Source organism: Gallinula chloropus (assembly GCF_964237585.1).
Source record: "Gallinula chloropus genome assembly, chromosome: 1".
Classification (NCBI taxonomy): Eukaryota; Metazoa; Chordata; class Aves; order Gruiformes; family Rallidae; genus Gallinula; species Gallinula chloropus.
In genome coordinates, this window is record NC_140085.1 from 80,696,049 (window position 1) to 80,723,391 (window position 27,343).

At 42.8% G+C, this 27,343-nt stretch overlaps 1 protein-coding gene across 4 annotated transcripts in view; it reads left to right on the forward strand.

Annotated features, from left to right (window-relative positions):
• MICAL3 (microtubule associated monooxygenase, calponin and LIM domain containing 3) overlaps window positions 1–27,343 on the forward strand; it is a gene marked incomplete at its 5' end in the record, with an annotated part of 103,921 nt that overhangs the window by 61,392 nt on the left and 15,186 nt on the right. For 2 of the 4 annotated variants that reach the window (XM_084267764.1, XM_084267765.1), the window contains 12 exons: window positions 2,453–2,694; window positions 3,733–3,822; window positions 6,946–7,083; window positions 9,212–9,274; window positions 12,426–12,530; window positions 13,703–13,828; window positions 14,235–14,326; window positions 15,432–17,292; window positions 18,209–18,303; window positions 21,743–21,793; window positions 23,601–23,708; window positions 24,439–24,532. In XM_084267764.1, coding sequence (XP_084123890.1) covers window positions 2,453–2,694; window positions 3,733–3,822; window positions 6,946–7,083; window positions 9,212–9,274; window positions 12,426–12,530; window positions 13,703–13,828; window positions 14,235–14,326; window positions 15,432–17,292; window positions 18,209–18,303; window positions 21,743–21,793; window positions 23,601–23,708; window positions 24,439–24,532 — 3,065 coding nt within the window. Of the gene's footprint in view, window positions 1–2,452; window positions 2,695–3,732; window positions 3,871–6,945; window positions 7,084–9,211; window positions 9,275–12,425; window positions 12,531–13,702; window positions 13,829–14,234; window positions 14,327–15,431; window positions 17,293–18,208; window positions 18,304–21,742; window positions 21,794–23,600; window positions 23,709–24,438; window positions 24,533–27,343 lie in introns of all 4 variants that reach the window. The other 2 variants (XM_084267763.1, XM_084267766.1) reach the window with 2 other exon arrangements.

The following is a 27,343-nucleotide window of genomic DNA, read 5'->3' on the forward strand; positions in this document are numbered from 1 at the left end:
ACAATGCTCAAAGTGTATTCTTTCAAAAGACAGTTAATTTTGTTTAAGCTTCAACAAGAAAAGAATTATTTAAGCAAGTGAACCCTGACTATACAGCTTTTGAGGGGCTGGCAAACCCTTTAGATGCCCTGTCCACCCACTTTAACTTGCAGTAACTCTCAGTATGTCATCTGCAGTTTTGGTGTAATACCCTGTGGCCTTTCAAAGGACTGTCACAGGACAGCTTGTGCTGCAGGGCAAGAGATGAGAAGAGCTTCATTTCCATGGTTCAGGTTTTGGTTCCTCAGCACTGAATGTAGTCAGGTACACCTTTTCAATAAGAGAGTCGGCTGCTTCCACACGTTGTGTAAAGCACCCTACTTCAGCCTGTGATCTCTGCTTTATAGGGGAAAACAGTTTTAACTGTTGAATTACTTCCAGTGGTGCGGAGCTGGAAGGAATGCCTGCTATACCAGGCCATCCCACTGCCATCTTTCAGCTTCTCGTTTCTCTGTATTCAAAGGTCAGACAAAACCCAAGTTATAAATAAAAGCCAAAGAAGGTGAAGTGAGCTGTGTGGTAAAGAATTTGTGTCGTCAATACTGCACGCGATAAGCCGGCTGGTTGGAGAGCAGCAGCTCGTCCCATTCAGCAGTTCGAGCAGCCGTAAACCTTACTGACAGCCCATGAAAACCCCAGCATGCAGCACCTGTCAGGTTTATTTCCATAGCAGAGGGTGGGAAAGTCAATCAGGGAGGAGAGGAACATCACTTTTTGTCTCTGTGACATCTGTCTAAAGCCTTTGGAATACGCTTTGGTTTCCTGGAATACGCACCGAATCCCTGGCATGCAGCGGTGTTTGTATTCAGTATTTAGCCTGTGAAAACCAGGCGATCTCTTCAAAACAAGTATCCATCATACAGTGTCAAAAAGTGATTTGTATCAGTGTATCTATATACATACAGAACAGTGAGGAGAACTTAAGAGCTTACCGACAGAAGTGCATGAGAACAGTGGTATTTTTCATGTTAACTTTTTTATCGAAGATAGTCTCTCAGGTAGATGAGTAAAATTATGTAAATAATTATGTAAATATTGTGTGATGTTAAGACTAATATGAGGTTCTGCACCTGAGTATGTTTATCTGCAATATAAGCACAAGAGTGCTGCCATATATAACTTTTTTTGAATGGTCAGTTTGTCACATACTGTAATAAAACCTCTGTGTGGGAAACCAAATGAAAACAATTGTACAAGTGATAATTTATAGACCTGCTGAAATTTAAACTTCATTAGTTTCAGCTTGTCACTTTCCCCTTTCATTGTCTGTATGGACTGGGTTCTGCCAGCCGCTGTCATAGGGAAGCAACAGCAGTACAATACTGTTCCCAGATGATTTACCCAAACTTTAACCCTTCACAAGCAGTTTTCTCCTTCAAGCCAGATCAGTTTGAGCCTTTCAAGATGTATATGGGAAGCACCTAAGTGTCTCTCTAATAAATGCAGTCCTTTTATAATAATGATCTATTAAGGAAAAACAAAAGAAGAGGAGCTTTTCACCTGGCAGATATGCCCTCTGGATGTGCTGTAGTTCACTTTCATTTCCCAGTGACAAATGGGACCATTTTTCTTCTCCCCAGTACCTCTAGACAGCCCAGCATGTAAGACTGAGCTAGATAAGAAGCCATTGTATAGGCAGTTAGGTTTCTTGCCCCTGCTGTTTATACTGAAGAACTGTTAGAATTAAACAGACATGTCTTATAAAAAGCACTAATGATTTACTGTTTTGCATGTTGCAGTCATTGCTGTGAGAATAAGCTCATTATTGTAATTAACCTTGCACTGCTTCCTGTGGTTTCTTGCCACTGTGTATACTGTGTACTTGATTGGGTTCTGTCTGGGATGTAGAGAAGTCAGGAATTTTGCAGGGCTTTTTCATCATCGCAGCTAAGCTCACAGGCTGTATGTACCCTTTGGCCTGAGAGTTGTCGTGTGTTCTTTCTGCTCCCAAAACCTTCTGTGGTTCACGCCAGCAAGTGCCAAAGCTGCCTTAGCCATCCAAAATGCTAGCAGTAGCTGCCATTATGGAAAGACGTGACCACCTACATTCTGGCACTGTGAAGAACTCTCACAGCAGTCTGTCCAGAGCAATGTGATATGAGGAAAGTAGTTTTTCTGCTGTATCCAACTGTCATGAGTGGTAACATTTAATGAAGCACAAATATTTGGACTTGGCTTCACAGGCACCTTTCTCCTGCTTCACCTTCTTTAAAAGCAGCAGGGCAGGGACCATGCTGCAGCCCACAATCGTGCCATCACTGAAATGCTTGGGAAATATTGAAAGCAGAAAATTTGTATTATGGTTTCCACTGTGCATTTGGGGCTTCTCTGTATTGAAACAACTTGTCAGTGATCTAAGACTGGTCTAGGAAACACTAACTGTTTCTTTATCTTTTTTCTTAAACCCTTACAGTAGTTCAGAGTCTGAGATGGAGGAGGAAGATGAGGAGGAAGATGATGAACTACTGCTGCCTCAGCAGCCTCCTTCGGATCTGGGGGGTGTGCCATGGAAAGAGGCTGTGCGCATCCATGCCCTCCTGAAAGGAAAGAGTGAAGAAGAGATTGAGGCTGAGGAAAATCATGATATTGAGGACAGAGAAGACGAGGAGGAGGAGGAAGAGGAAGATGAAGACGAAGATGAGGAGTCAAGCGAAGGTTAGACAGATTTATTTGTTCATCCTTTCTGCCTGACAGCAAGGAAAACAGTTGAGGTTTTGCCATGTGGAATGAGAAAACTTTTCTTCTTTCACTTCTTTATTGTGATTTTTGAGGGAGTTATTGTCAATGACATCAATAGGTGGATCATTCTGGACACAGAAGATTTTTGCCCACAGGGCAATTACAGCACTAGTACCAACACAATATGGTTCCCATACACCATGCCAACATGTGCAACTCACAGCTTTGTGGCACTGTATTGTTTTAGTGTTGTTTTTCATTATTATTGGGAATTGGATTTGAATGTGCCCTTTGTTCCTTGGCAGCAAGAGCTGGAAGCATTGCAGAGGCAGTGTTTTCAGTTTTGCAGGGTGCCTCGCTAAGGCGAGGCCTTGAGAAATCAGGGAGTTCAGGTGGGTCCCATTTTATCTCTGGGGGATTTCTGTGAAAAATCTTAGGGAAAGACTCCTTCCCCTGTGTTTGTCTCAGTCATTTGAAATGCAAAGTTTGTGCTGAGAATAGATGTTCCCAGCGTTTCGCCACCACGCCAAATTTCTCGCTGATCTTGTCTTTGTCTTTGTACTCACATTTCCCTTCTGTGACGGCTGGTAGGCTCCAAAGAGCTTCCTCGTAAAGGTCTTTGGCTGGCTAATGCAAAGAGAGATATCCAGTTTTTTGAGCCTTAGTGGCAGTTTTGTTGATGAGCTCAGCAGGCTGCTTTGCTACTTTTCCAACGTAGGAGCTGTATCTCCAAAACTGAAGACTCTGGAAGTCAAGCCTGCTTTTTAAGTATGGTAACATGCATGTTGTGTGTTTAGTCTGCTAAACCATGGTGTTCTTGGACGTTGTTTCATTTGAGCAGTTTTCCTGCCAGACACTTGGAATACAGTGGGAGTACGGGGAGTTGCTGGATTTCCAGGCAGCCTCTCTCTCTGATTCTGTCCTTTCTCTCTCTTTCTCTCTCTTTCTCCATCGCTTGTGTGTGTACACGCGTGTCTGGTGTTATATATGGATGTGTGGTTCCCTCTGCTGTAGAGGGGGAGTATTGCCCTTGGGAGAGCGAGCTGCAGCAAGGCCTCTGGCTTCAACGTCTCTCAAATGAAGAGGACACGGGTACATTTAAAGGTACCCGTATACCATCTCCACTTCCATTTCCCCGAAAGAGGGGGGAATGTTTTAAAGAGCAGGTCCCACATGAGAAGTTTCTGTGTTTTAATTGCTTTACCAGCTCCCTAAAAACTGATTTGGTAACTCTTGTTATCTTAATCTTCTGGTCCAAGTGCCATGTATCAGGTCTGACATAGCCACTGGTTTTAGGAAAAATATAAAGCCGTCAAGTACCTCAAGATACTGGGAAAGCCTGGACAATTTGCTACTTTAATGTGCATGAGGAGTGAACCCCACTTATTTAGGAGTTTCAGGTTTGTTCTATACACACAGAGTAATTTTACCTGCTCAATATGTCAGGTCCATGGGACACGTCAGAAGTGCTGCCTTTCGATTGCCTGTGTCAGCAAACTTGCATTTTTTGTTGTTGTCCTTTGTGAGCATGTGTCTGTGGGGAGAGTCTGTGGGGGAAGCTAATCAAGCTGTGGTGATCCCTCAAGATTTTTCAAGCAGTCATATAATGGCCATAAAACTAATCTGACATTCCAATCTAACTGCTTGCGTTATTTGCAGCGATGCAAATAATTGCAGTGTATTTGTGGTGGTTGGTTTTTTTTGGAAGCACTTGGTTCTAATAGCTTGCTAATCCCTTATTTTCCTCAATGTGGTTCATTAAAGCCAGAATACATTAGAGGAAAATCCAAGTGCCTTCCTGCAGGTAAGAGGGCATATGCAGTTGTCAAACCACGCATTTTGCAGGTTATGGCTACAACAACTGTAGCTTAACTTCTGACCTTTTTTTTTTTCAGAAAAAAAGGAAGAGGTATTACAATTTTTCCCAATTTAACTTTTCTGATGGTAAGAATGAGAAGTATTAATAAGATGGCTGAAGAGCGTAAATGAAGAAGTTCCCCACCTTGCAGTTGCTTGCAGTGCTTTAGACCTAGCTCCTCAGGAGCTGATTTTCAGGTTGCTTTTCTTTCCATGAAAGTTAAACATTGAGACTGCCCGCTGCATATAAAGTGTTGGTAGGTGCTACAGGGGAACGGGAGGGGAACACTACCTTTCCAAATGTAAGTGCAATTAATGTCCAGCTCCCTGCAAGGCTTAGCAAGCAGTCTTGAGGGAAGGGTATACCAGGTGTCTTTAGATTTTCATTTAGACCTCAAGGAAGCGTTAGGTTTGCCTGTTTGCTGAGCAGCCGTCCTTCATGGCTGGCTGTGCTGCGATTCATTTACTGGAAAAGGTGAGAATGACTCATGTCCTAATCAGGACAGACTTGGGCCTGTGTCTAGAGGCTTGTGGAGGAAACGAAGGTGTGTGTATTACACTAGTCTAAATCCCAGAGAAGACAATTTTAAAACATGCAGATCACGTGGGACCTGCTCTTCCTGAGCCTTGCTGAGTGACTATGTACTTCTCAGCCATTGCTGGCAAACCTAAACCTTTTAACAGAAAACTTTGTGTGGCGATGCAAATGCTAACTCTACTCATCTTGGGGCCTGCATGCGAGTGCTTTGGGACGGAGTGAGAAACGCCCAGTTCCCGTCCCTGCAGGGTGTCCAGCCGCTCTGCTCGACCGTGTGGTTGTGCTAATTGAAACAAGAACTCTCTGGCGAGGCGTCAGAGACATAAAACTGCTAAATACTTGGCTAAATTGCGAACCCTGCTCTGTATTCGAGTTATTGTGACTGAACCCTTTTCCCCTTTAATAACCAGCTGGTGACCCCGTTCTTCCTGCAGTTCCTTCTGCCTGTTTCTTCTGCAGTTTTAATGCCAAATCGCATATATAATCATTCCTGAAATGGAAGTTCCAAACACTTTGTCATGTCTGGGGAAAGCATGGCCTGGAGAGAGGAACTTCATTAAAACAAGACATCAGGAAATAATGAGTGCAACCTCCAGATGCTGCTAATGTTTCTTATTTCCTTCAAATGCTAGTGGACCATATGAAAATCTTAACTGCTTTTGTGGTTCTAAACTGCTGAAACAGTGTTTTGCCCTACTCAGTGGTAATCCAGCTGTTCTGAAAACTGACTTCCTGCTTTATAAAGTAAGTGGGCATTTTCCTTTCAGGATGAGTCATTTGCTTTTGAGGACCACTCCTGCAGCCGCTGAACACCTGTCCCATGTAGAATGAGTTGTTTATGGGTAAATAAAACCTGAGCTGCAGCCACATAGCAAATAGACATGGGGTCTGTGAATATAATACCTCAGGGTAGATGCTCCTGGGTTGAGTATTCTGCAACAGTTAAACAAGTTGCTTATCAGTTTCTTCAGGTTCCCATTATTCCCATTGATGCTCTGTAAGTAACCGAGCTTAGTGTAGGCAGATGTTTGAGGAATAATGCAATTTATTTTAAACAAATTCATTTGTGCAACAGGAATTCCCTTCTGGAGTGGTGTGGGGGCTGTTAAGTTATAATGAACATGCTGTTATTTTCTTTTCAAAAAAATCTACCTTTTCAAACAAGTCAGTACAAAAGAGCCAGAGTAAACAGAGTAGCAGTTCGAGTGCTAAAATAAGCACGTGCCCATGTGTACATACATATGTACATGCAATCACGTGAAATTCAGAGATCCAGCATGTAATTTAATTTACAAAAAAATAGATGCCTGGCATAGAAGGGGGGAGTGCTTAACCAGTAGTAGGGAATGAAAGACCTTTTTTTTTTTTGGTGCATCAAACTACAGTGCAGATTGTCCCTTGCTTTTAAGATGCCTTTGGCAATAATCATAATGAATAGGCTGAAGGAGCTGGAAATTTCTGCTAAGTTGGTGTTTGCGTACCGCATACTGTTGGACACCGAGAGAATGTCTTTCATTTCAGCAAAGCTGCTTGCAATAGAGAGAATCTACAGTGAAGTTTTTAATAGCATCTCTCTGCCTTTGGAATGGCGTTACTCAGCTTTGATGGGAAGTGTGAGGAGTGCTGTATTGGTGTATGCGTGCACACACAATGCTGAACTTTGTCTGTCTTGCAAACTGATCTTGGCCAGTAATATTTTCTTTTCTTCTCTTCTTATTTCCTTTCCTACAATGTGTTTGTTACCTTTCCTTTCCACTGTTCTCCCATCTTTTCCTCCCTGTCCTTCATATCCCCTGCCTACAACCTGGTATACCATCCCCTCCTCCTACTAGCTGGAAACCTTAGACTGCAGCAGATTGTAAATCCGGTTGATCCTCTGGAGATCCTGGCAGATGTGCACTGGACACACATCCGTGAAAAAGAGGAGGAGGAAAAAATGGTCCCAACCTCAAAGTCCTCCACCTCCAGAGGTAATCTCACCCAAGTCCTGCACCGTCAACTCCTGGGTCCTGGTTACTGCTGTTTAACTCTGTTGCTTCTGCACCCTTCAAGAGTAGTGTACTCCCGCTGGCGCAGCAGTGGTTGAAAGGAACTACTTTCAAATTGCACTGAAATGAAATTTGGTTAAACATTTTGCTTTTCAGGTCAGGGTCTACTTAAAATGACAGCTTTCTCAGCTCCGTGGTGGTGTGACAACTTCTGACCCGTTTGTTTGCCTGCTTTGGCTCTGTAGCATTTATCCTCACTACACTCACGACTTGCGAGTGCTGGCAACCAGCCCTCGATAACTGACTTTAGGGATAGTAATAGAAACTGTCCTGTGCTTTTTGTGGCAGTGAGGACTCTACACCTCTTTAGGGCTGTGTGGTATAGCTATTGCAGCAAAGGCTGAACAGGGTCAACTTCTGTATTGAGCCTATTTCTTTGCTGCTCCTTTTCAAAGTGTGTAACTGCATCTGGTATTAGTAGGGAATGATGGGGTTGAAAGCACTTGCAGATCTGATCAGTGGTGGTTCTTACTCCCCATGGTTACATTTTGCGAGGTTATCTGTTTTTTAAAGTGAAGTATGACCTCTGAGAGTTGCCAATTACTTAAGGAGAACTTTGGAGGGGGAAGATGCCAGTAGTCTTAGCACTCTTGTAAGCACCTTCCAGCAGTCCCTGCTGACTTTATTCAAGTCTATATTACAGTGTGTCTTAAGGTAAGTATGTCTTAACTATATGTAAACTACACAGGAGCCTAGGCTTAATAAAAGTTAGCCATGCAGTTGGTGACTAGAGAGGTCTTCTCTGCATCTTCGTTGTGCCAGAAGTGTAGAGTCAGTATGCTGTGGGAAAGGGGTGGTTTTTATAGCAAATGTAAAATTAAATTAATAATTGATCTGTATTAAAATTGCCTGGGGCTTTACCTCATGTTGCAGGATCCTGTTCCAGTCCAGATCATTATCTTTTCCTCGTAGTTCGAGATGTTTGGTGGGTTGGGTTTTTTTTTAAATCCTGGTCCAACCTGATACATGGTTCCAGGTCACTTTGGCCACACTTACAATTGCAGTTTGTAGAATGCACTGGGATTTTCTGGTATGAAATCTGCTCCCTACAAAGAAGAGATGGGTATTTTCTTCCCACTCTAACCACAGAAATAGGCCGTGTTCAACTGTCTATAACATTCATTGTTGCTAAAGAAGTTGCTTAACATTTAAAAATGCTAAAAGTATTAACAGTTTCTTAACCTTACAAAAATTAAGAATACTTCAGCTTTTGCTTGAAGGTCTATTTCACCATAGTTTCTTTTTTTTTTTCTTTTATTTTCTATTTTATACATCCTGTTTTTCCATACTGTATTGATACAGCTGCCCACAAAAGATGATCCTTCCAAAAGTGATATTGTGGTCTTTCCAGCTTCCTCTGGGAAGGAAGGCAATATTTTCTTTCCATCCCCTAAAGCTGGGGCAAACTAGGGCAATCCTGATCAATAGCTTAGCTGCTTCAATTACTTTGTCATACAGTACAAAGATGTGTGCAGGTGCATCAGCTGTGTCTTTTTTAAAGGGCTGTTGCCAGCAAGTGCCTGAGGATACGCTGTAAGTTTTCAACTTGAGTCCAACAGACAAATTTGTTCCTGGCTGAGCTGTATCCTGTGATGCAAGGTGTTTGAAAAGCCCATCAGTTGCAGTAGGGTTTGATGTGAAGGCCTGGGATAGACAGGGCACAGAAGCCCCTCTCATTCTGCTTTGAGCGCTCTTCTTTGCTGGCTTTTGTACCCGGGCAGCACTGGTTCTGGGACACCTGTTAGGACTCTCATTGCTCAGCTCTTTCATCTTTTTGATCCCGTCCTCTGCAGAGATTTCAGTGGAGCACAGCAGCAGCAACCTGCGGGGTTTTTTCTCACTCTGCCATCCGTATTTCCTCTAACCCTACAGATCCTAAAGGAAGATAAGATCTTGAGTTAAATCCCAAGCCTGGAATTGATTCGTTAACATCTCATAGGTTTTATTCCTGTTTTGCTACTGAAAATTTTCCCTTTGTCACTCTTCTGTTTTAGACACTTGCTGATGGTCTAATTTTGATTTCTTACAATTTATTGTTTTTTAAATTCAGCATCCGACCTTCCTTCCGTACGCCATGAGGCGGTACAGGCGTGGCTGGAGACGGTCCCTGGAGGTAGTTTGGTGATGTTCTATGTATTCCAATGCACAATAACCCTGCCCGTCTCTTCTCCATGCCTTCAGCAGCTGAGCTGGTACTTTAACCCTGGAACTTACGGCCCTGTCGCTACTGCATGACTAGACGTGGAGGGAGGGAGGGGGGGAGGAAGGGGGAGTGTGCATGCACGCCTTGCTCAGACAGTCCATTCTTGCATGAACTCGCCGTTTGTTGTAACCCTTCTGAAGGCAGGCCAAACAGAGAGGTTATGTTGGGGGTAATACAGTAGTTGGAGGAATCTAGTTGAGTGCTTCGATTTGCTTTGTAAGCTGAAGACTGGAAGTGTTATTACTCCTCAAGGTCACTGACTAAAAGGACATGGGGCTTTCTTGCAGTTGAATGATCGAGTGACAGAGTGCTTAGAGCGATTGCAGATCTCTGTAGCAAATGCAAACTCTAGTCATCTGGTGAAGAAAACAAGAAAGAAGAATAAGCTTGAAGCTGGGATCTTCAGGGGCAGTGATGGCTATTGTATTTCCCTTTGATTTGGGGCTCACATTATTTAGGAAAGCCTTGGGGGAAGCTGAAGGATGGTGGAGCTCAGCAGCTTTTTCCATGTGGTCCTCTAAGCTCTATTACAAAACTAATGGGGGTGATGATTCTGGGATTAGAGTAAGGGGATAAATGTGTATGAAGTAGTGAAGGTATCTAAGGTAGTTTGTGGCTAGGTAGTTCATGTAGAGTTAAATGGTTTTCACGCATCAGAATAGCTAGCTTGCCTGTAAAACTTTGCTTTTGCTGCTGCTTTGGCAAGGCAGCAGCGTTGACACGGTGCAGTCTGCTCACGGCTGCTAGCTGGTATGAACCCAGTGCTGAACCCAGTTTCTGGCTGCCGTAGTGCGTAGCTTCTGAGTTGTTGTGTGACAGCTTTTGGCCTCTCGCTCCTTATCCTAACGGTATATACGTATATGCACAGTATATGTATAATATAACCAACCACCTGCAAGCTCTACATGTCCCTCAAAATGGGGAACCACCTTTGTACCAAGTTGTTACTTATCTATGCATCTGTCATCTTGTGTTGAGTTTTGTGTACCAACCTATTTAAGAATTTATTTTCTCCGCTCTCTTCAACACCCCCACTGTGTGTCATGTCAGTTCGTGGTTTCTCGATCTGAAGACACACGTGTATGTGGTGGCATCCAATGTTCTTAACATCAGAGTTTTACTTCTGGCAAGTTTTGCTAAAGATTAGTCACATTTGCTGCTACTATAAAACCATCTCATGTCATTATTATTTCCGAAATAACATGAGCTACTGCATGCCTGAGCAACGATCAGATTGGGGCACAGTTTGGGTTTGTTCAGTAGATCTGTAAATGCCCCTGGGGGCAGTCCAACCTTTGCCACATGATACAGTCTCCTACGCTCGACATCTAAGATTCTGGATTTTATAAGCCTCTGACGTAACGGAATGGGCCAGTGCTTTATCACACATAAGTGTTAACTGCCTCTTCACCGTAGCTGACAGAAGGTAAACTAGCCTGCCCTAATACTACAGAGGGGAAAAGCATGGAAAAAGAGAGTTTCTCAGGTTGAAGGAAGAAGAAAAACCACCCACTCAAGGCTGTGTTTTGAAATAAGCAAAAAAAACTGTGTTAGGGAAAGAAGGCGGCTGCAAGACCTTAATTTTAGTGAGGATTGGTTTGTTTTCAAGACTGTCCTAATTATCAGTGCTAGCTTATAAATGGGTCCAAAAGCCATGTCATCGCTCGGAGACAGAAAGGATCAGGGCCCACTCCCTAGCTCGGGAGAAAGCCGGCACAGCGGGATTCAGTCTCACACGGTTAAACTTGGCCATCCAGAGTCAGGGGGCTGTCCTCAGTCTGCCTTTTGGGAACAGCCTCCAGCCCTACCGTGGGAACTAACTGCTGGGACTCACACCAGGAGCTCTCCTAAAGATGACAGCATTGAACAATACACCTTCTGGTCTAGAGTGTTGCACTGCTTCATTTACTGCTATAGGTGCAACCAAGAGGGTTATGTCTCTTACCATCGTGATAGAACCATATCCTGTGTGTATAATTAGCAAACATTGTGTGTAATAATACATGCTGACTGTGTATGCATTTGCAATAGGATACACAACAGAGTTAAGTGTCTGTATGTTGTTGAACGTGAATTGATGCTGACTCGCTGCACGGATCTCAAAATGTAGCTGCCTGACTCTACTGTGGGGGAAAAGAAACTGGAAGTGCTCACTTTTTTTTTTTTACATTTAAATTATGCTTTATGAAAATGCTTAACAAAACAAAAAAGGTAAGCAGACCATCCATAGCACTGGAGATGGGACAAGGTGTGTCACAAGGTTTAGGTTATTTAAAAAGCATTCTTTAATAATGAAATTTAAAACCCCACAGTTTGGTCTTGTCTCTCCTGTAATTAAATCCTGTCACAAGTAGTAATGTCAGATGCCCTTTTCAGTGTTATAAATTCAAGAATCTTGTCTTTATTTTGATCCAGCAAATCAAATGTGATCTGTAACACAGAAGAAAGTTCTGAACTTAATCTTTTTGTTTACTTAAAAACATCTCAATTAATTTGTGTCCTAGCACATCAGTTCTCTTGAACCCTTTTAACGTAGACTGCTGTAGCTGCACAGAGTTAAACAGTTTCCAAATGTAATGGTGATCAGTCCCAGAGCTAGAGTCTATCTCTGTCTTAGACTCTCAAGGGCCTGTTGTGGTACACTGGGAGATTTCAGTTTTCCTCTAATACACTTGTGCCACAAAGTGGTGGTAACTGTTCTGGTGTGGTAAAGGAAAAAATAATCTTCCTGGAAGAACAGTAAACTTTATTCTGGTTTGATGACTTCCCAGTCCCCTTCTTGTTTAATTTTTCACAAGGCCTGTTGTTCAAAAAATACCTTGGAGAGTCCCCAAGGGCAGGCATTCCTTGGTTTGTTGGGAGTCTGGAAGTATCTTTTCACCATAAATGTCTTTCCAGGTGATGCATTTCAGGATTTCTTGTTTTGGCAGTAGTTAATAAATATCTCCACTATAAACTGTTGGCACAGGTCAATGTAAAACCTTTTAACTGTATAGGGGCTTTTGTTGGGGGTCGTGGGTGTTTTTTTCATTCTCTTTCTCAGTATCTGAATGTATTCTAGCTCCCTATGAGGACAACGATGTGGAGGACGAGCTGGGCACAGAGCCTGCGGACACAGAAGGGCAGGCTGGTGAAGAGGGAGACACGGGTGCAGAACTGGATGATGGTAGGGTACCCTCATGCACCATTTAAACCTGTTCTGTGAACACAACTGTAGTGTCGGCTAATACTTTATGTGAGAGTGCTTAAACTTGATCTTAATTTTAGTGATGTAGGAGTTTGTTTCAGATCATCAAGAGGGAGCCAGGAGTGGAGGACAAAGAGAAACAGAAAAACCATAATGCCATGGGTTGTAGAATAAACGTCTCGTGTCCTCTCACCATCTGATAACTGGAAGGCTTGGTCTTGTTGTCTGTACTCGGTACTAGTCCTGCTGAATGACAGAAATGGAAGTAAACTTGTGAAAAGCTGTGTTGGTTTTTGCCCCAGCTGGCAGTTAAGCCAATGCAGCACCCAAGGGGGCAGGGAGGTGTATGAGGAAAAACCCAACTCATAGGTTGGGATAAAGACAACAATTTAATAGGATAACAAAAGAAGAGAATTATATTAATAATACTAATGATAATAAAACAAGTGATGCACAAATGCAATTGCTTACCACATGTAGAAAAAAATCCCCAACCACCCAAACTAGATGTCCAGTCTTGTTTCTGAGCAGTGATCCTGCCTCCAAGCTCGCTTCCCCAGTTGTGTGAAGAGCATGATGTCATATGGTAGGGACTATCCCTTTGGCCAGTCTGGACCAGCTGTCCTGGCTGTGCTCTCCCAGCTCCTTGTGCACCTGGTGTAGCCTGAGAAGCTGGGAAGTCCTTGACTTGCTACAGCTACCTCCCAAGAACTAAAAAGTGTGTTAACATTATCCTCACCCTAAATCCCAAACAGGGCACTATAGCAGCTACTAGAAAGAAAATGAACTCTTTACTTTAGCTTGAAACCAAGACAAAAGTACACAGTATTATGCCAATAATCTTCCCTGTCTAGTGTAAGATGAACTGCATATGCCAGAAAACACTGAAGAAATTGAAGAAAACTGGTAAAGTGTGACTTCAATTATGAATTAAGTTCTCTCTAGTAATAGTCTATCATTTACTGCTTATCTTACCTTAGCACACAGAAAAAGGAGTGAAAGGTTTAGATGTTCAGCTTAGGAAAATGATTAGCAGCATATGAACAGAAAAAAACATTATGAAAGATTTTAAAATAATGAACAGATGTCCTGATGGACTTGTATTTAGGGTCTCTCTTTTTTTTTTCTCCCCCTGCCCCGTCCTTGAGCAGATGACATCCCATCTGATGCAGAAGCAGAGTTTCGCTTACGTCAAGGTGGCGTAAAGGAGCCAGAAGTACAAGTCTCTGAAGACGAAGAAGAAGAAGCAGAAAGTGCTTCTTGCAGTGTGACAGAAGGTAACAGCTTCCCATCAGTATTTGAATGATTCTAATCACATTTGAGATTATCTACATGGGTGTTTTGGTGTAAGAGATGAGAATTTTTTTGATTGGAACCATCTCACTATTTCCAGTGGCAAGGTATGCTTGCATTGACCTTTTGAGAAGAATGTTCTGAATCCGTTAATTACACCCATCTTAACTGGCTTTTCTTGTAGAAGTTTTCATGTTAAAAAGCTTGGACCATTGTGCACATGTAAACATTTTTTTACCAGGTACCTGATGTCCGATCTGGAGTTTGTAAAGAGCTAAGAAATTTACCACTACTTCCTGTGTGTAATGTTACAAAAAAAAAAAAAAAAAAAAAAAAAGAAAGAATAGTAGTGGTCTCATGTGGTTTTGGAAATATTTTTGCTTTCCCTAGATCCATGCAAGCCAACTGTCCCAATCCAGTCATCCAATGACGATGTGCTTCCTCTATCTCCAGTTGATAGTCCCAAAGCAAAACAAGCAGAGGTAAGAAAAGAATCTTTGAAGTTTTCTAGTTCCTACCTGTAGCTTGATAGAACAGCTTTTGGATAAACTAATGAGGACCAACAGCAGTGTGCTTTCCTGCTTTCCTATCTCTATAATTTGTGTTGATATTCTTGAACTCTGACCTCATTTAGCCTTAAAAAGTAATGTACTACCTTTCCTATCTTCAGTGTGTCACAGTCAGATGTATAGGATGTTTTCATTTCAACATGCAGTTGACAACACAGAGATACAAATGCACACACAGACGTACATAACAGGAGAGAAGCACTGAATAAAGTGTTCCCTGTTAATTCTGCTTTGGCTCTTTTCTCTACCAAAAGCAGATTCCATACGGTTGTGAATCTGAATTGTATTTGTAGTGCTAAGTAGTAACCAAAACAGTCCTTGTTTGTTCCAGAATAACAGCATAGGGCAGGTTAAGGAAGTGAGACCTGACCGGGATGTACTCTCCTGTTGTCAGCCTTGGAGTCAGCCTGCGAGAGTACTGTGCTGTTTGCAGCTGCTGGTCTGTACGAGCAGGAAGTATGTGGCCCTCAAAATGTTCACTTCAAATTTTCCCACCCCAAATGTTTGTATCTAAGGAATTACTAAAAGATCAGACTTTGTATTAGACAGTTGTCATAAACCAGTTTACTTTCATGATGTACACATTAAGGGTTAAGGCTGGTTTGCCTTACTAAAACCAAGGGGTTTGGGTTTTCTTTAGCACCGTTGAATTATTCTGTTAGACATAGTTATTGTTTATATCTGGATGGTGCCTAAATGCAGTACTCAGAACCTGGGTGTTTGATATGTGTCATACAAGCACACAGAGGTTCATGCTCTAGTGGTCATGTATGTACAGTTAAGCCAAGGTGTCTGCATTCAGAAGAAGGCTGGTGCAAAAGATGTCACTGGAAAGAATAATACCAGAACTCAGTAAAAGGAGTGAGGCGGCCGTGGTTATTGGATGGTTTCCTTATTGCTAACTTTGTTAAAAGGAAAAAAAACCCAAATCAAATAACAACAAAACCCAACAGTATTCCAGTGTGCCCTATGACTATTAATATTTCTGCCATTTCTCCTTTCTTGTTTTTTTTTGTAGTATGTAAAAGATCCCCTGGCTGAAGTATCCCGTGTAATAAAATCTCCACAGGCACGCTTTTTTCCTGAGCCTTTCATTCTTGAAGAAGGACCAAAGGATGAAATTCCCAAAGACAGGAAAGTTAAGAGTCCTTTGGTGCCACCATCTCCAGTGTTATCCCAGCCGGCTGCATCACCAGAAGCCATTGCACCTACATCACTAGCGGAGTCTCAGCCAGCCCCACCGACACTGGCTCCATCCCCAACATCTGCTCAGATGCCTATCTGCTCCCAGCCTTTGCCTTCTGCTGAAACATCCATTCCGTCCCCAGTGGAGCCTCCAGTATGTTTCCAGCCTGTCCCAGCCTTAACGTCTACTCCTTTAGCCAAACTGGTCCTTAGGGGCCAGGACGGTGAGGTGGAAAAACTGGGGAGCCCTACTACTGCAGAAGAAGCCCTGAAACGGAGTAACCTTGTAGAAGAGTTCTGGATGAAGAGTGCTGAAATCCGGAGAAGTTTAGGGCTCACCCCAGTAGACAGAAACAGACGCTCGGATACAAACTTCACTGTATCTGCTCTTGAGACAACTCCTCTGAAGACTTTTAATAGTGAGAATATTTCAGGGGATGAAAGGATCCAACTTGTGAAACCCCAGCCTGCACCAAGAAGACAGGGACTGGCCAAGTTGGAAAATGAGCAGATTTCTCTGCTCACTCCAAAATCCCCATCAGAAAAAGAGCTAAAGGGTTCCAGTGAAGTAAGGAGGGATGTATCCAGCAGTTCTGGACTTGGTCTTCAGGAGAGCTCATCTAACATGAGAACTATGGCTAGCCAGAGCTTCAACACTTCAGATTCTACCATGCTAACTCCTCCATCAAGTCCTCCACCACCACCTCCTCAGGATGAAGAACCAGCCACTTTGCGTAGAAAGAGGCATCAAGCAGTCTGGCAGAATGAAATTGAAGCCAGATCACCTCCAACACCAGCATCAACACCTCCTGCTCCCCGATGCCGTGAGCCGACCGCTACTGCCAAAGAGTCAACCCAGGCCAAAAAAGATGACGTACGGAAGTCTTTTGCAGAGAGTGTGGATGAGATTCCATTTGCTGATGATGTAGAAGACACATACGATGACAGGACAGAGGACTCAAGCCTTCATGACAAGTTCTTTACACCTCCTACCAGTAGGCCAAGGCCAGAGAAGCCACTTCTTTTGCCCTTGGTCAAGGAAAATGGTGGTCCGCCCTCAATGGAAGGAGGAGTTAACCAGAAGAAGAGAGTGTTGCCTGAAATTTCTGTGGAGGCCAAGGAGCTTGCTGAAGAAAGAATGAGAGCCAGAGAGAAGTCTGTCAAGAGCCAAGCGCTGCGCGACGCCATGGCTAAACAGTTGTGTAAGATGAAAGACATGGAGATGGCTGCGGCCTCAAGGGCACGAAAGGCATCTTCTATGCCCTTGAAGACCAAGGAGTTGTTATATGACTCTCCAAAGCATCTAGCCTTGAAAATAGCAGAGGGATCCACACGAAAGCATGATGTTTCTAGCGAGAAGTTCTCCACTCCTGCTGCTGATGTGGCTGGACCTGAAGGGTCTGTCACCTCTTCAGAAGGCTCCAGCGGGAAGAGTAAGAAAAGAAGTTCTCTCTTCTCCCCTCGTAAGAACAAAAAGGAGAAGAAATCGAAAAACGACAGCAGGCTTTCCGACAAATCTAGTGGTGGGACAGAGGAAGCAACAAAGCCTAGGTCATTATGGAAGTCTGTTTTCTCTGGGTATAAGAAAGACAAGAAGAAAAAGACTGATGACAAATCCTGCCCAAGTACTCCCTCGAGTAGTGCCACTGTGGATTCTGGCAAGCACAAAGCTTCTCCGTTGGTTACAGCTGCAGGTATAACAGATACGTGTGTCTGTGCCGCGGGCTTTTCCTACAGCTGGGTATCCTTGAAAGCAGGTTTGGCTTGCCTGGTCATTCAGCTCCTGTGCTGAGTGGCACGGCTCTTTGGTGTCACATGAGCAGATCAAGGCAAGTGCTGGCCACTGGAATTGTAAATTAGTGTATTGACAGAATTGGCTGGTACACCACTGAAAAAACTTGATCCTTAAATAAATGCTTCACTCAATACATACAAGGCACATCAGCTCTCTGTCTTTGATGGTTTGAGAAATAAGCCCTGCTTGTTAGAGTCAGTTGTTTGTGATATTTCATCTCTGTTTTAAACCTGATCCTTATCTTTCCTTGGCTGGTCTGTTCTTTCTTTTCAACCTGGCTCCTTGGATGCTGAAGGCTGCAGAGATGCAGTTACTCTGGTGTTCTCAATGGTCTGTCACTATACGAAGTGGGGATTCTGCAGTCTCATGTAAATCTTTCAGGTGCATCAGGCATAGGCAGAGATGTTTAATGTCAGCTTGTGCTGCAGTAAATAAGTTAGCCATAAATGGGACCCAACGGGGATGTTCTATTTCTCTGGCCTTGTACAAATAGCCAAAATAGAGCCAGCTGCTGTTGAAGTACTGTATCTGTCGTAAGAGCATTGGTACAGTGCAAAGGAGGAATCAGTATTTCTAACAGCACGTGCGGAAAGTGATGGTCTCTCAGAATGAAGCTTCTAACTATTCTATTGATCACTGTGGAGCAGTGCTTCTCTGATCACTCTTTAATCCCAGGCAAAGCAACTGAGACTGGCATAAAAGGATTGAGTATTTTTGAGGCTAAATCAATCAATTTATCAAATGAGTTCAGAAATCTTTACAGGAAGAACAGTTAGTGCTTCTCTAACTCCCCATTTTTATTCCTGGCTTCTCAGATTTGCAGCTCCGTCAACACCTGAGTTTCTCAGAGGACTCTGACCTCTCCAGTGACGACATTCTGGAACGCTCCTCACAAAAATCCAAGCGAGAGGTAGGCAGATGGGAAATGCATTTTAGATGGATCTAGCATTGTTCAGATCACAGGCCCAGAGAATCACCTCAGAAACTTGGATGATTCGTTTTGTTCTTGACGTTGCTTCTGTAGAACAAGCTTTCCTGTAAGCTCTGCTAAAACAAGTTGATTTCACAATTGCAGTTCCCCGCTGTCAGTATAGGAAGGATCTGCTGTCTCGCTGTTACGTTACAGTGAATATCACAGTCAGAACAGTGAATTTTGTCCTTGTTGTGCACATGACAGTGATCTGCACAAAACAGATCTCTGATGCCTTTAAAGCACATTGCAGACAGGAATGTACCTTTGCATACATCAAGAACATCATCAAGACAGATCATCAACTCAGAGGTAAGCTACGGGCTGCAGTTTTGCAGCTCGTGCTTATTTTTCCTGAGAGAAGAGAATGTGTACAGGCTGAATTAGTACCTTCTCCTCTTTTGGAGGAGAGTCATCAACCATTTCTTTCATTTTGACCCTGTTTTCTTTGAGGATTTCTTGGTGGTTGCTGAGTATTTCCATATGTCTGCATATCTAGATAACAACAATGATATTGAAATACATAGTAGTGAGGCCCTATGAAGTAACAGCGTGTAGGGGTTGATCTTAGCCTGGTGTTCTTGTTCATTCCAGTCTGGTCTGGTATGGATTCTGCTCTTCAGAGGGAGCTGTTTCTTGTTCCTGACTGACCTTCCCTAGTTGGTGCTGTAATGTCATATTATAAGATACATTAACAGCTTTCTAGCCAAACCAGTTTCACTTCAAGTGGTGCTTTAAAGAAGTTGCTAAGGAGAGAAGAGGAGACACCAGTGAGTGGGTCTTCATAAAAGCCCAAAGAGAAGAATACACCTGGTGAGAGCCAAGTGCCAAAGTTAGTTGCTTTTAAACCATTTATTGCCATTTTAGAATGGCACTATTAATGCAAAAGTAAGTGAAAAATATAAGGAACTGTTCAATCATAATAACGTGAAAGAGCTCTTCTTTGATTCCTGAGAGCTTCTAAGCTCTGCTAGACAGAGACTGCAAGGCTTGGTGGAATAAATAGAGATGTCCTGGACCTCACAGAACACGGAGGCCCTTCTGGTACTGAAGAAGGAAAAATGTGTTTCCCCTCGTCCCTTCCTGGTGGTGCCTGGTTCACATGTTGGAAAACTTGGAAGGAAGAGAGCACCTGAGAGGGTAGTGTCACAGGCACAGTGGCATGAACCTCTTGCCATCCAGTGTGCACAAATAGTCTCAAATGGCAGGAGCTAGTTGGCACTTGGCTCGGATGGCAAAGGTATGGAAGGAGGCAAACTGAAGGGTCATAGGAAACGCTTTATATATTATATATATATATATAGTGGGAAGAATTAGAATAACTAAAACTTTAAGGCTGGTGGATGGAGTCAATGAAGTAAGTAGGAATTTTCTGTATTTACTTACCTCTCTTTTAATCTCTCTCCATAGTTAATCTAGATCTCTTCTAAGAGGAAGATGATTTTGGTTTTGTTTTATTCCCTTTTTTTCTCTCCCCCTTCCATCCATCCTTGCATGCGCTCAAGACATTTCATGAGAAATTCTGCATTTTCCAAGAGATGCAGAGGAATGAGGTACCTGTGACTAGCAGAGGACAGGTGCAGCACAGGGGGTTCAGATAAGAGTTACAGAGTTACTGCTCTGCCTTGTAAGCTCCTGCGGGAGGAAGCAGGGCTTCAGTAAAGTCCATGCTTGTTTTCAGACTTCGGTATGCCTCCATGGTCCCTTTTTCCTGAGCTATTTTGATTTAGGATGGCTTTTGGAGGAAAAAAAGATCTCATCTCCAAGCACTGGAAGGGATAGGGGACAGTGGCAGATGCCTGGAATCCTAATACTGAAAATAGCTCTCCGGGTCTGCCGCGGATATGGTGGTGGTATCTCATTTCCTCCCATTTGCTGTTGCTGAAGCTACATTAAGAATGTCTTTGCTCAGCATCTGTCGATTTCCTAAAGAATAGTTTTGAGAATGAAGCTGTTTAGAGGAAATGAGCCCGAGAACACCACTTAGTAGTTTTACTGCATCCCATCCAAGGATGCAGGACACACATGCAAACACTGGAATGCCTTGCTGTCCAAAGAAAGGTCACTGAGCTTCCAGACTGACAAAATGGGTTTGTACTGATTTGGGGTGAGGTTGATATTTTTTAAGTGGCAGGCTGCCTGCTACATTTTACAGGTAAGAGTTGACTTCCTGTGTGCCACATAACTTTTATGTGAACCCCTTCTTTAAACTGGAATTCTGCTTGTGCTGCTTTTTTGGTGACTGTAGTGAGCTTGCTTCCCAGGCAGCTTGCTGTTTAGCCTGTTCTTTTGTGATCAGCAGCGAATTCATTCAGCGTGGTTTAATTTAGTGCCCTTCAAGAGAAGCACCTTGTACAGAATTCCTAATGTGAATGTCCCATGGGTCTCGTGCTTATAGGTGTGTGTCACTGTGCTTGTCGTTGTTCCTGTACAATTGTGGTGTTGCCATCAGACATGCGTTTTACTGCCGCAGGTAGCTTGCTTGTTACTGAAGTACACATACATGCTGGAGTTGGTCTGTGGCTTTTCATTTGTGTCTGATTTTAGTTGATTGAATGTGAATGTGCAAAATGCTGGCTGTTCGCCCAGAATGGCAAGGTGCCCTCCCGGCTTCATGCCACAAGGGAAATTTACCTCTCTTACAAACCCTAAGTAGTATATACTTCCTTATTTTGGGGTGCAGAGTAATGCAGAATGTCCTTGGATAGAGAAAGTAGTGATTTTTTTTCTTCCTTCTCCCTCCTCATAATTTTAGCTCCTCAGGCTCTCTTTCTAGACAGGGAGGCTGTATTATTGTAGGACACATAACTTACTCTGAGCTCATCTGGTGTTTCTCCTGTCACACAGCAGTGAGGAAGGCTTATGTTAGTTAAACAGAAATGATCATTTCTATTAAGTAGAGATTATTTAAACTCATGAAATAAACCTAACTCCTAAGAGAGATTGTAAATTAGATTGTAAATGGAAAATTGTGAGTAACAGTATATGGTTGTCTGAGCTGGTTCAGACCATATGTGCCCCAGCATAAGCTATTATTCCAAACCCTACATCAAAATGTACCTGCTCAGTGGACGTGAATACCATAGGTAGGTAAAGGCCAGATAGTCCTCTAAAAAAAAGTATTTCCAAGTTGACTGTGCCTTCAAAGGGGCCACTAAAGTTAACTGCTTTCAGGAGAGTGCTAGAAACTTGATTGTGCTGTCAGAAGTTCCATTATGCTTCACCAGTCTGGGTCATGTTCAGCATTTGCACAATTCTATGTTTCATTTAAAAGCAGCTTTGTTTTATTACTGTGCATCTGTTTTCAATGTTGAACTGATTTTGCTACATTTTGTATGTTGTTTTATTTTTTTTTCCTTTACCATTCCCCCCTTTAAAGTCGATTTATGTACCACACGCCTTGGCATTCAAGAGATCATACTCGTCAAAGGTAGTGTCTCCATTCCCAGTAGCTGGCCATTATTGCATTGCATGTCCCTCTATTAACCCATTGAATCCATAGCTACCCCATCACATGTGCACTAACATCACAAACATCGACCGTGCATGCGTGAGATGTCAGCAGGCACGGGCAGCAAATCATTTGTAGAGGTTGTCTACCAAAAATGTATTAAGCTTGGAATTGTTTGTCTGGTTAGAATGCATGCAATTACCAGTGCACAGCAGTGCACCGCTGTATGGAGTCATGTGGATGATCTTTGAGCTTCAGAACAAAATGGTTTTCAAGGCAACTAAACACTTTTTTAAATACTTAGGAGTTCAGGTGAATCGTCGTCACACTTTAATCAGCGTCCTTCAGAATTGTTGGGTTCGCTGAAATCTTGGTGAAACTCTGTACCAAGCTAAACTCAAGACAGAAGTTGTGTACCTATTGCAGGAACGTTGCTGCTTTCTGGAATTCTTCTTGTGCTGCTACACAGTCACAGCAGCGTTACATAGGATAGGAAAGTCATGCCCTCTATCACTTCGCTTTCGCATTCAGGTATCATGGTGGATTTTGTGCTTTAAAGAAAGGAGGAGTGAAGTGCTTGCTTGTTGGAGTTTTAATGATGGCACTCGCTAACCACCTATCTGAGGGATTTTTAATGGAGCTGTGGATCCCACCTTAAACTCCATTCCCCTGAGAACAGTAAACCAGAGGTAGACTCACCAGCAGCAGTACAATAACTAGATGAGGCAAATTTCAGGGCAGTCTGTCTCAACATTTTGGCCTTGATGTTGACTGCCCATGGAGAAGATGTCCTTTCAGAAGTGGAAGACACCTGTTTACAGCTGTCCCTTAATACCTGCACACATTTATGTGGGAAGAGAGTTCTTTTCTTCACTGTAGTTCACTTAATGCAGTTGTGGCGTTTGTTTGACGCTCTTGAAAGTCTATGAGAGAAAGCCTTCCTAGGCTCCAACACAACCAACTAGTATACCTGATAAGATACTAAACCCCAGTTCAGTAATGCTAAAAAGACTTAATTTTAAATTCATTTCCCCGAGAGAAAAGAACAGGAGAAAATCCCTATTTCTGTGGACCCAGCCCTTCTCCTTTTGGATGGCTTCTGGTGGTGTAATACTCCAGTTTCAGTTCAGAGGTTGTTTGCTGTGGTTTGCAGCCAGTTTTGTGGGGTTGCTCGTGGGATGGGATCTCAGGCCAGAAGGGCGTTCTGCTTTCAAATGATGTTTCGCCTTTTGATTCATAGAAGAGTTGAGCAGTTTTGCACAGGAGTCATTACCAGTGATACTGGTGTAACTCCCAACTATGGGTGTTCTTGTTCCAGAAGAAAATAGGAAGAGGGGAATACCAGTATGACTACGCTAGTCTATAATAATTTCTTAGCCTATACGGCTGTAGCTGCTGATGTAGACATGCCTTTAGCCTCTTCTAAAATTAAATCAAGGTGACCCCTCCGTATGGTACTCATTGATTTAATGAAATCTATTTAGCTAAATCTATTGAGAAATAGAATAAAATTCGAAACATTTTGGATAGCAGTGAAAGACAGGGTTGGGACGTTAAAATCACAGCTTTGCAGTTGGCTTATACACTTCTTCACTCCTGATTTGACCCTGAAATTGTTGCTCACTGCACTGTGAACACCTTTGCCAGCAGAAGCTTGACTTTTGACACAGCCGTGGCAAAGACAGAACACCTCACTTCTGAGATTTTTGGAAGAAAAAATGGTTGCCCGTCTCCCTGTACCTCTGGGCATGCAAATCAAATCTGCTCCTGTGTTTCCTTCCTTCAGAGAGCCTACACAGAAGAGGAACTGAATGCCAAGCTGACCCGGCGAGTACAGAAAGCTGCCCGTAGACAAGCCAAGCAAGAGGAGCTAAAGAGGCTGCACAGAGCGCAGGTAGCTGTCTCACCATCTTCTTGATATGACAGTTGACTCTCTGAAAGCACCATGATTCTGACACTCCTCTGAGTGTGTCAGAAGAGGATCCAGAGATGGAACTTTGTTTCTCCATGATCGTCCCTGCTCCTACTCCCTCTTCCAAATTTGCTGTCACAGATACGGAAAGAATGGCTGAAACCTGTAACAACAGTTTTATAGTGAGAAAAATGACCATAATACTTTTCTATCTGGAGATGAGTGATGCATCATGCACTGGATGGAACTGTGATAGTGAGATCATACCCAACGAAGCAGCGCCTATTATTGTTTTGCTAGATTACTCTGCTGGGTGAAGTGTTACCAAATTAACCTTTAAATATCAGAAAATCTGTTGGAAAACTGTTGACATCATCTTTAGGTAATGTGATCTGTTGAAAACCTGAGGTAGGGGCTCTGCTGACTGAATAGCATCACCTTACCTTTCACTTCAATGTTTAGGAAGGTGATTGGAGTTGTAGCAGATGAGTATCAAGGTGCTTGCAAAATTAAGGGATAGGATGCACCAGGGTGGGGAGGATGTTGTCACTGGAGGGACTGTGATCCTAGCATTTGAAGCAGGTAGCTCTTGAAGCAGTGTATTGTTGAATACAAATAGTTGTTTGGCTAAAGTTACAGTGCTGGACGATTGCTGCAGGTAGAGCAGGTGAGTCACTGTTGGTGAGGTTCTACTCTGTTCTTCTCTGGACAGATCATCCAGCGGCAGCTTGAGCAAGTGGAAGAAAAGCAGAGGCAACTTGAAGAAAGAGGGGTAGCTGTGGAGAAGGCTCTCCGGGGAGAAGCAGGTAACCATCAGAACCTGGTTTCCTTTTATAGTTTTCTTATCAAGTGCTTGTGCAGTAGCCCATAGCTGCTTGGATTTTAGAAGCAAACGGACCGTTAGAGTCTTATTAGAAATAGAGTCCAGTGCAAATCCATTCTCCTTTTTCTACTGTATTTTGAGGTGTTTGTTGTTCCTGTGTTTTCTCTAATTCTGGGACTTCCCTACGGCAGAGACTCAGCTTGCTTTCCATTGCTGGAGGTTTGGGAGGTACTCCTCCAGCTATTAATAACAGCTGGCTGACTGACTCCACGTATAACTGGGTATTACAGCTAGGAAATTGCAGGGGTTTCCTAGCTGCCATTCACATAAAGCTGTCGCAGTACGAGAACCCTGTTTGTATGTTAAGGGAGTAATTGTGAATTGTGTGTGCTTTCTCTATTGTGTTGGATTACCAAGGTAGTGTCCTTACAAGGGACCATCACAGAACATCTTCCTCACTGCACAGCCCAGCACACTGGCTACTTCCAAGAAAGTTGTGCAGAGCAGAAATGCACACGTGTACTGAAAGGTATCCATGTCAAGCCATTAAAGGAGCATTACGTGTATGTAAAATTAAATTAATATCATCTGATCTGGCAAAGCACATGAGTGGAGGAGTACTTGGTTCAGATAATGCTGATAGTAGTATCATGATTTGGAAAAAAGGATCCTCTATTGCAAGGAGTCAAATATCCCAACAGGCAAATGCAGTGTACCTGACAGGCCCTGGATTACGTACCCGATTGCAAGAATCAGAGATCAGAAATGGTAACACTGGAACAGGTGCTTGGAAAATGTTTTATCTTGTTGCTTGGATTGAAGAGCAACTGTTATGCCTGTGAAGATGGAACTCGATTAAGGAGTGAAGGTTTGACAGAGGAAAAGTCTGTTGTGACTTCCTGCCAATTACTACTCAGCCAGGATTAGGTATGTTTGATGCCCCTTGAAGATGTGTCAAAGCAGCAGGGTGGAATGGTTCCCAAAGCAAATTGGTACTACAGGTGTGGAGAATGATCTTGAGGGCTTTGATGGTTTTGTGATCTGACTGGCTTTTTCATTTGTGGGTTCTAAAAAACAGCCTCGTGCAAAAACTCTTTCTCTGTGGTGGTGCCTCCTTCCTTATGCTGTATTTCTGTGTAGACCCACTGTGTTCTTTGGCTTGCCAGTTACTGCACTTACTAAAAACCACTTCTCTTATTTATAATTACTCTTTTCCTTTTTCTTCATCTTGATTATTTAGCTGCTAAATGACTTTCATGTAAGACATGTCAGCACAAGTGGGAAATCTTATCAGCTGAGAGCACGTTCTTCGTGGTAGAAAGTTCTCTCACTGAAGAATGAGAGCAGAATCCTGAATAAACGGTCAGAGAAGGCAGAAAATGACCAACAGAAGGAACTGCTATTTTATATGGAAGGCTGTGGAATTATACCCTTGTGTGACTAACTATTCACTCCCAGGTCCCCCAAAATGAAAGCAGTCTTAGATGAGCTTGTATAGCTGTGAGTTTCCTAGCAGAATTACCAAACTGTAGATGACTCTCTGCAAAATAAATCTCTTAACGTCAGGAAGTCTCCAGGGTATGCTTTGCTCATGCAACATGTTTCTACCAACAGATCATACGTTATGGTTACAGAAGCTTAATTCTGTCAGAAAGAATTTCTGTCAGAAAGAACTCTTCCAGTTATTTCAGGGCAGTAACAAGAAACACATTCCTTTGGGGGAGAAGAGCATGTTCTAACCTGTGCTGACTGAAACATGAGATTACAAATTAATTCCATCCTCACCTCTCCAGCCACTCTTGCATGGACTTTTTACATAGGTCTCTGATAAAGTAACTGAATTTCTTCTTTTTTTTTTCTTTTTTCAATCTTGAGACATTGAATTCCAGAAAGACAAATAATTTCTTCTTCCAATTGCCATTAATTATTCAGGAGAGCAGAATAATTTTCTTGTCATCTGCATTGCCTAAGGTACTGACCTGACAGTGGCCACTGCATTCAGCAGGTACCATTGTGTAAAGGTCTGGAGTCATGCTCTGGCCTCTGATTGGTGTGTCTCCCCCCTCAGTGAAACCATGTAAACAAAGGTTAAAAAAGGGAAGGGTGGTGGTTTTCATCTGAAAAAGATTTTTAAACTCTCTTTCCTTTTAACAATCTTGTATAAGGGGAAGAACTGGGGGAGGGCAGGAGGTACACCTCCTTTGCACATACCCTCTCCATAGAGGAGGATTTGCAGTGCAGGATCAAAGTAATGGCTGTCACATAGACATCGACCAGTATTAACTGTTCTGGGAGAATGTGTTAGGCTCTGTAACGAGTGGGTCATTCAGCTTCCCTCTCCACAGGGGTAGAGCAAATCACTCACTAATATAGGCATGTAACTGTGAAGTATTTTCCTACTACTAGATACTTGAAAATCCTGACAGAAAACAGAATTCTGTGTTTTGTAATGTGTCTTTTTCTACTGTAGAAAAGGATAGACAAGCCCATTGGAACTACTTCCCTATGTCAATTGCCATCTTTTAGCAAATTGCTTGTTAGTCATCTTTCCTGTCTGTGACAGATTTCAAATTTTGCTTTTGTAGAGGTATTCCATTAACTTTAATTGTTCAGGTCTCTGACCTCTGAACCTCTTTCCATTTTAGAACAAAAAATGTTTTTCAGTTGGACTGGTAAGAACAAAAACTGGTATTATAGGTAATAATTTCTTTACTTGGAATAATTTTGCTTTTACTTTCCATCCATTTTGCATCATCCTTAATAACAGTCTTGCCAAATGACTTACACTGAGATC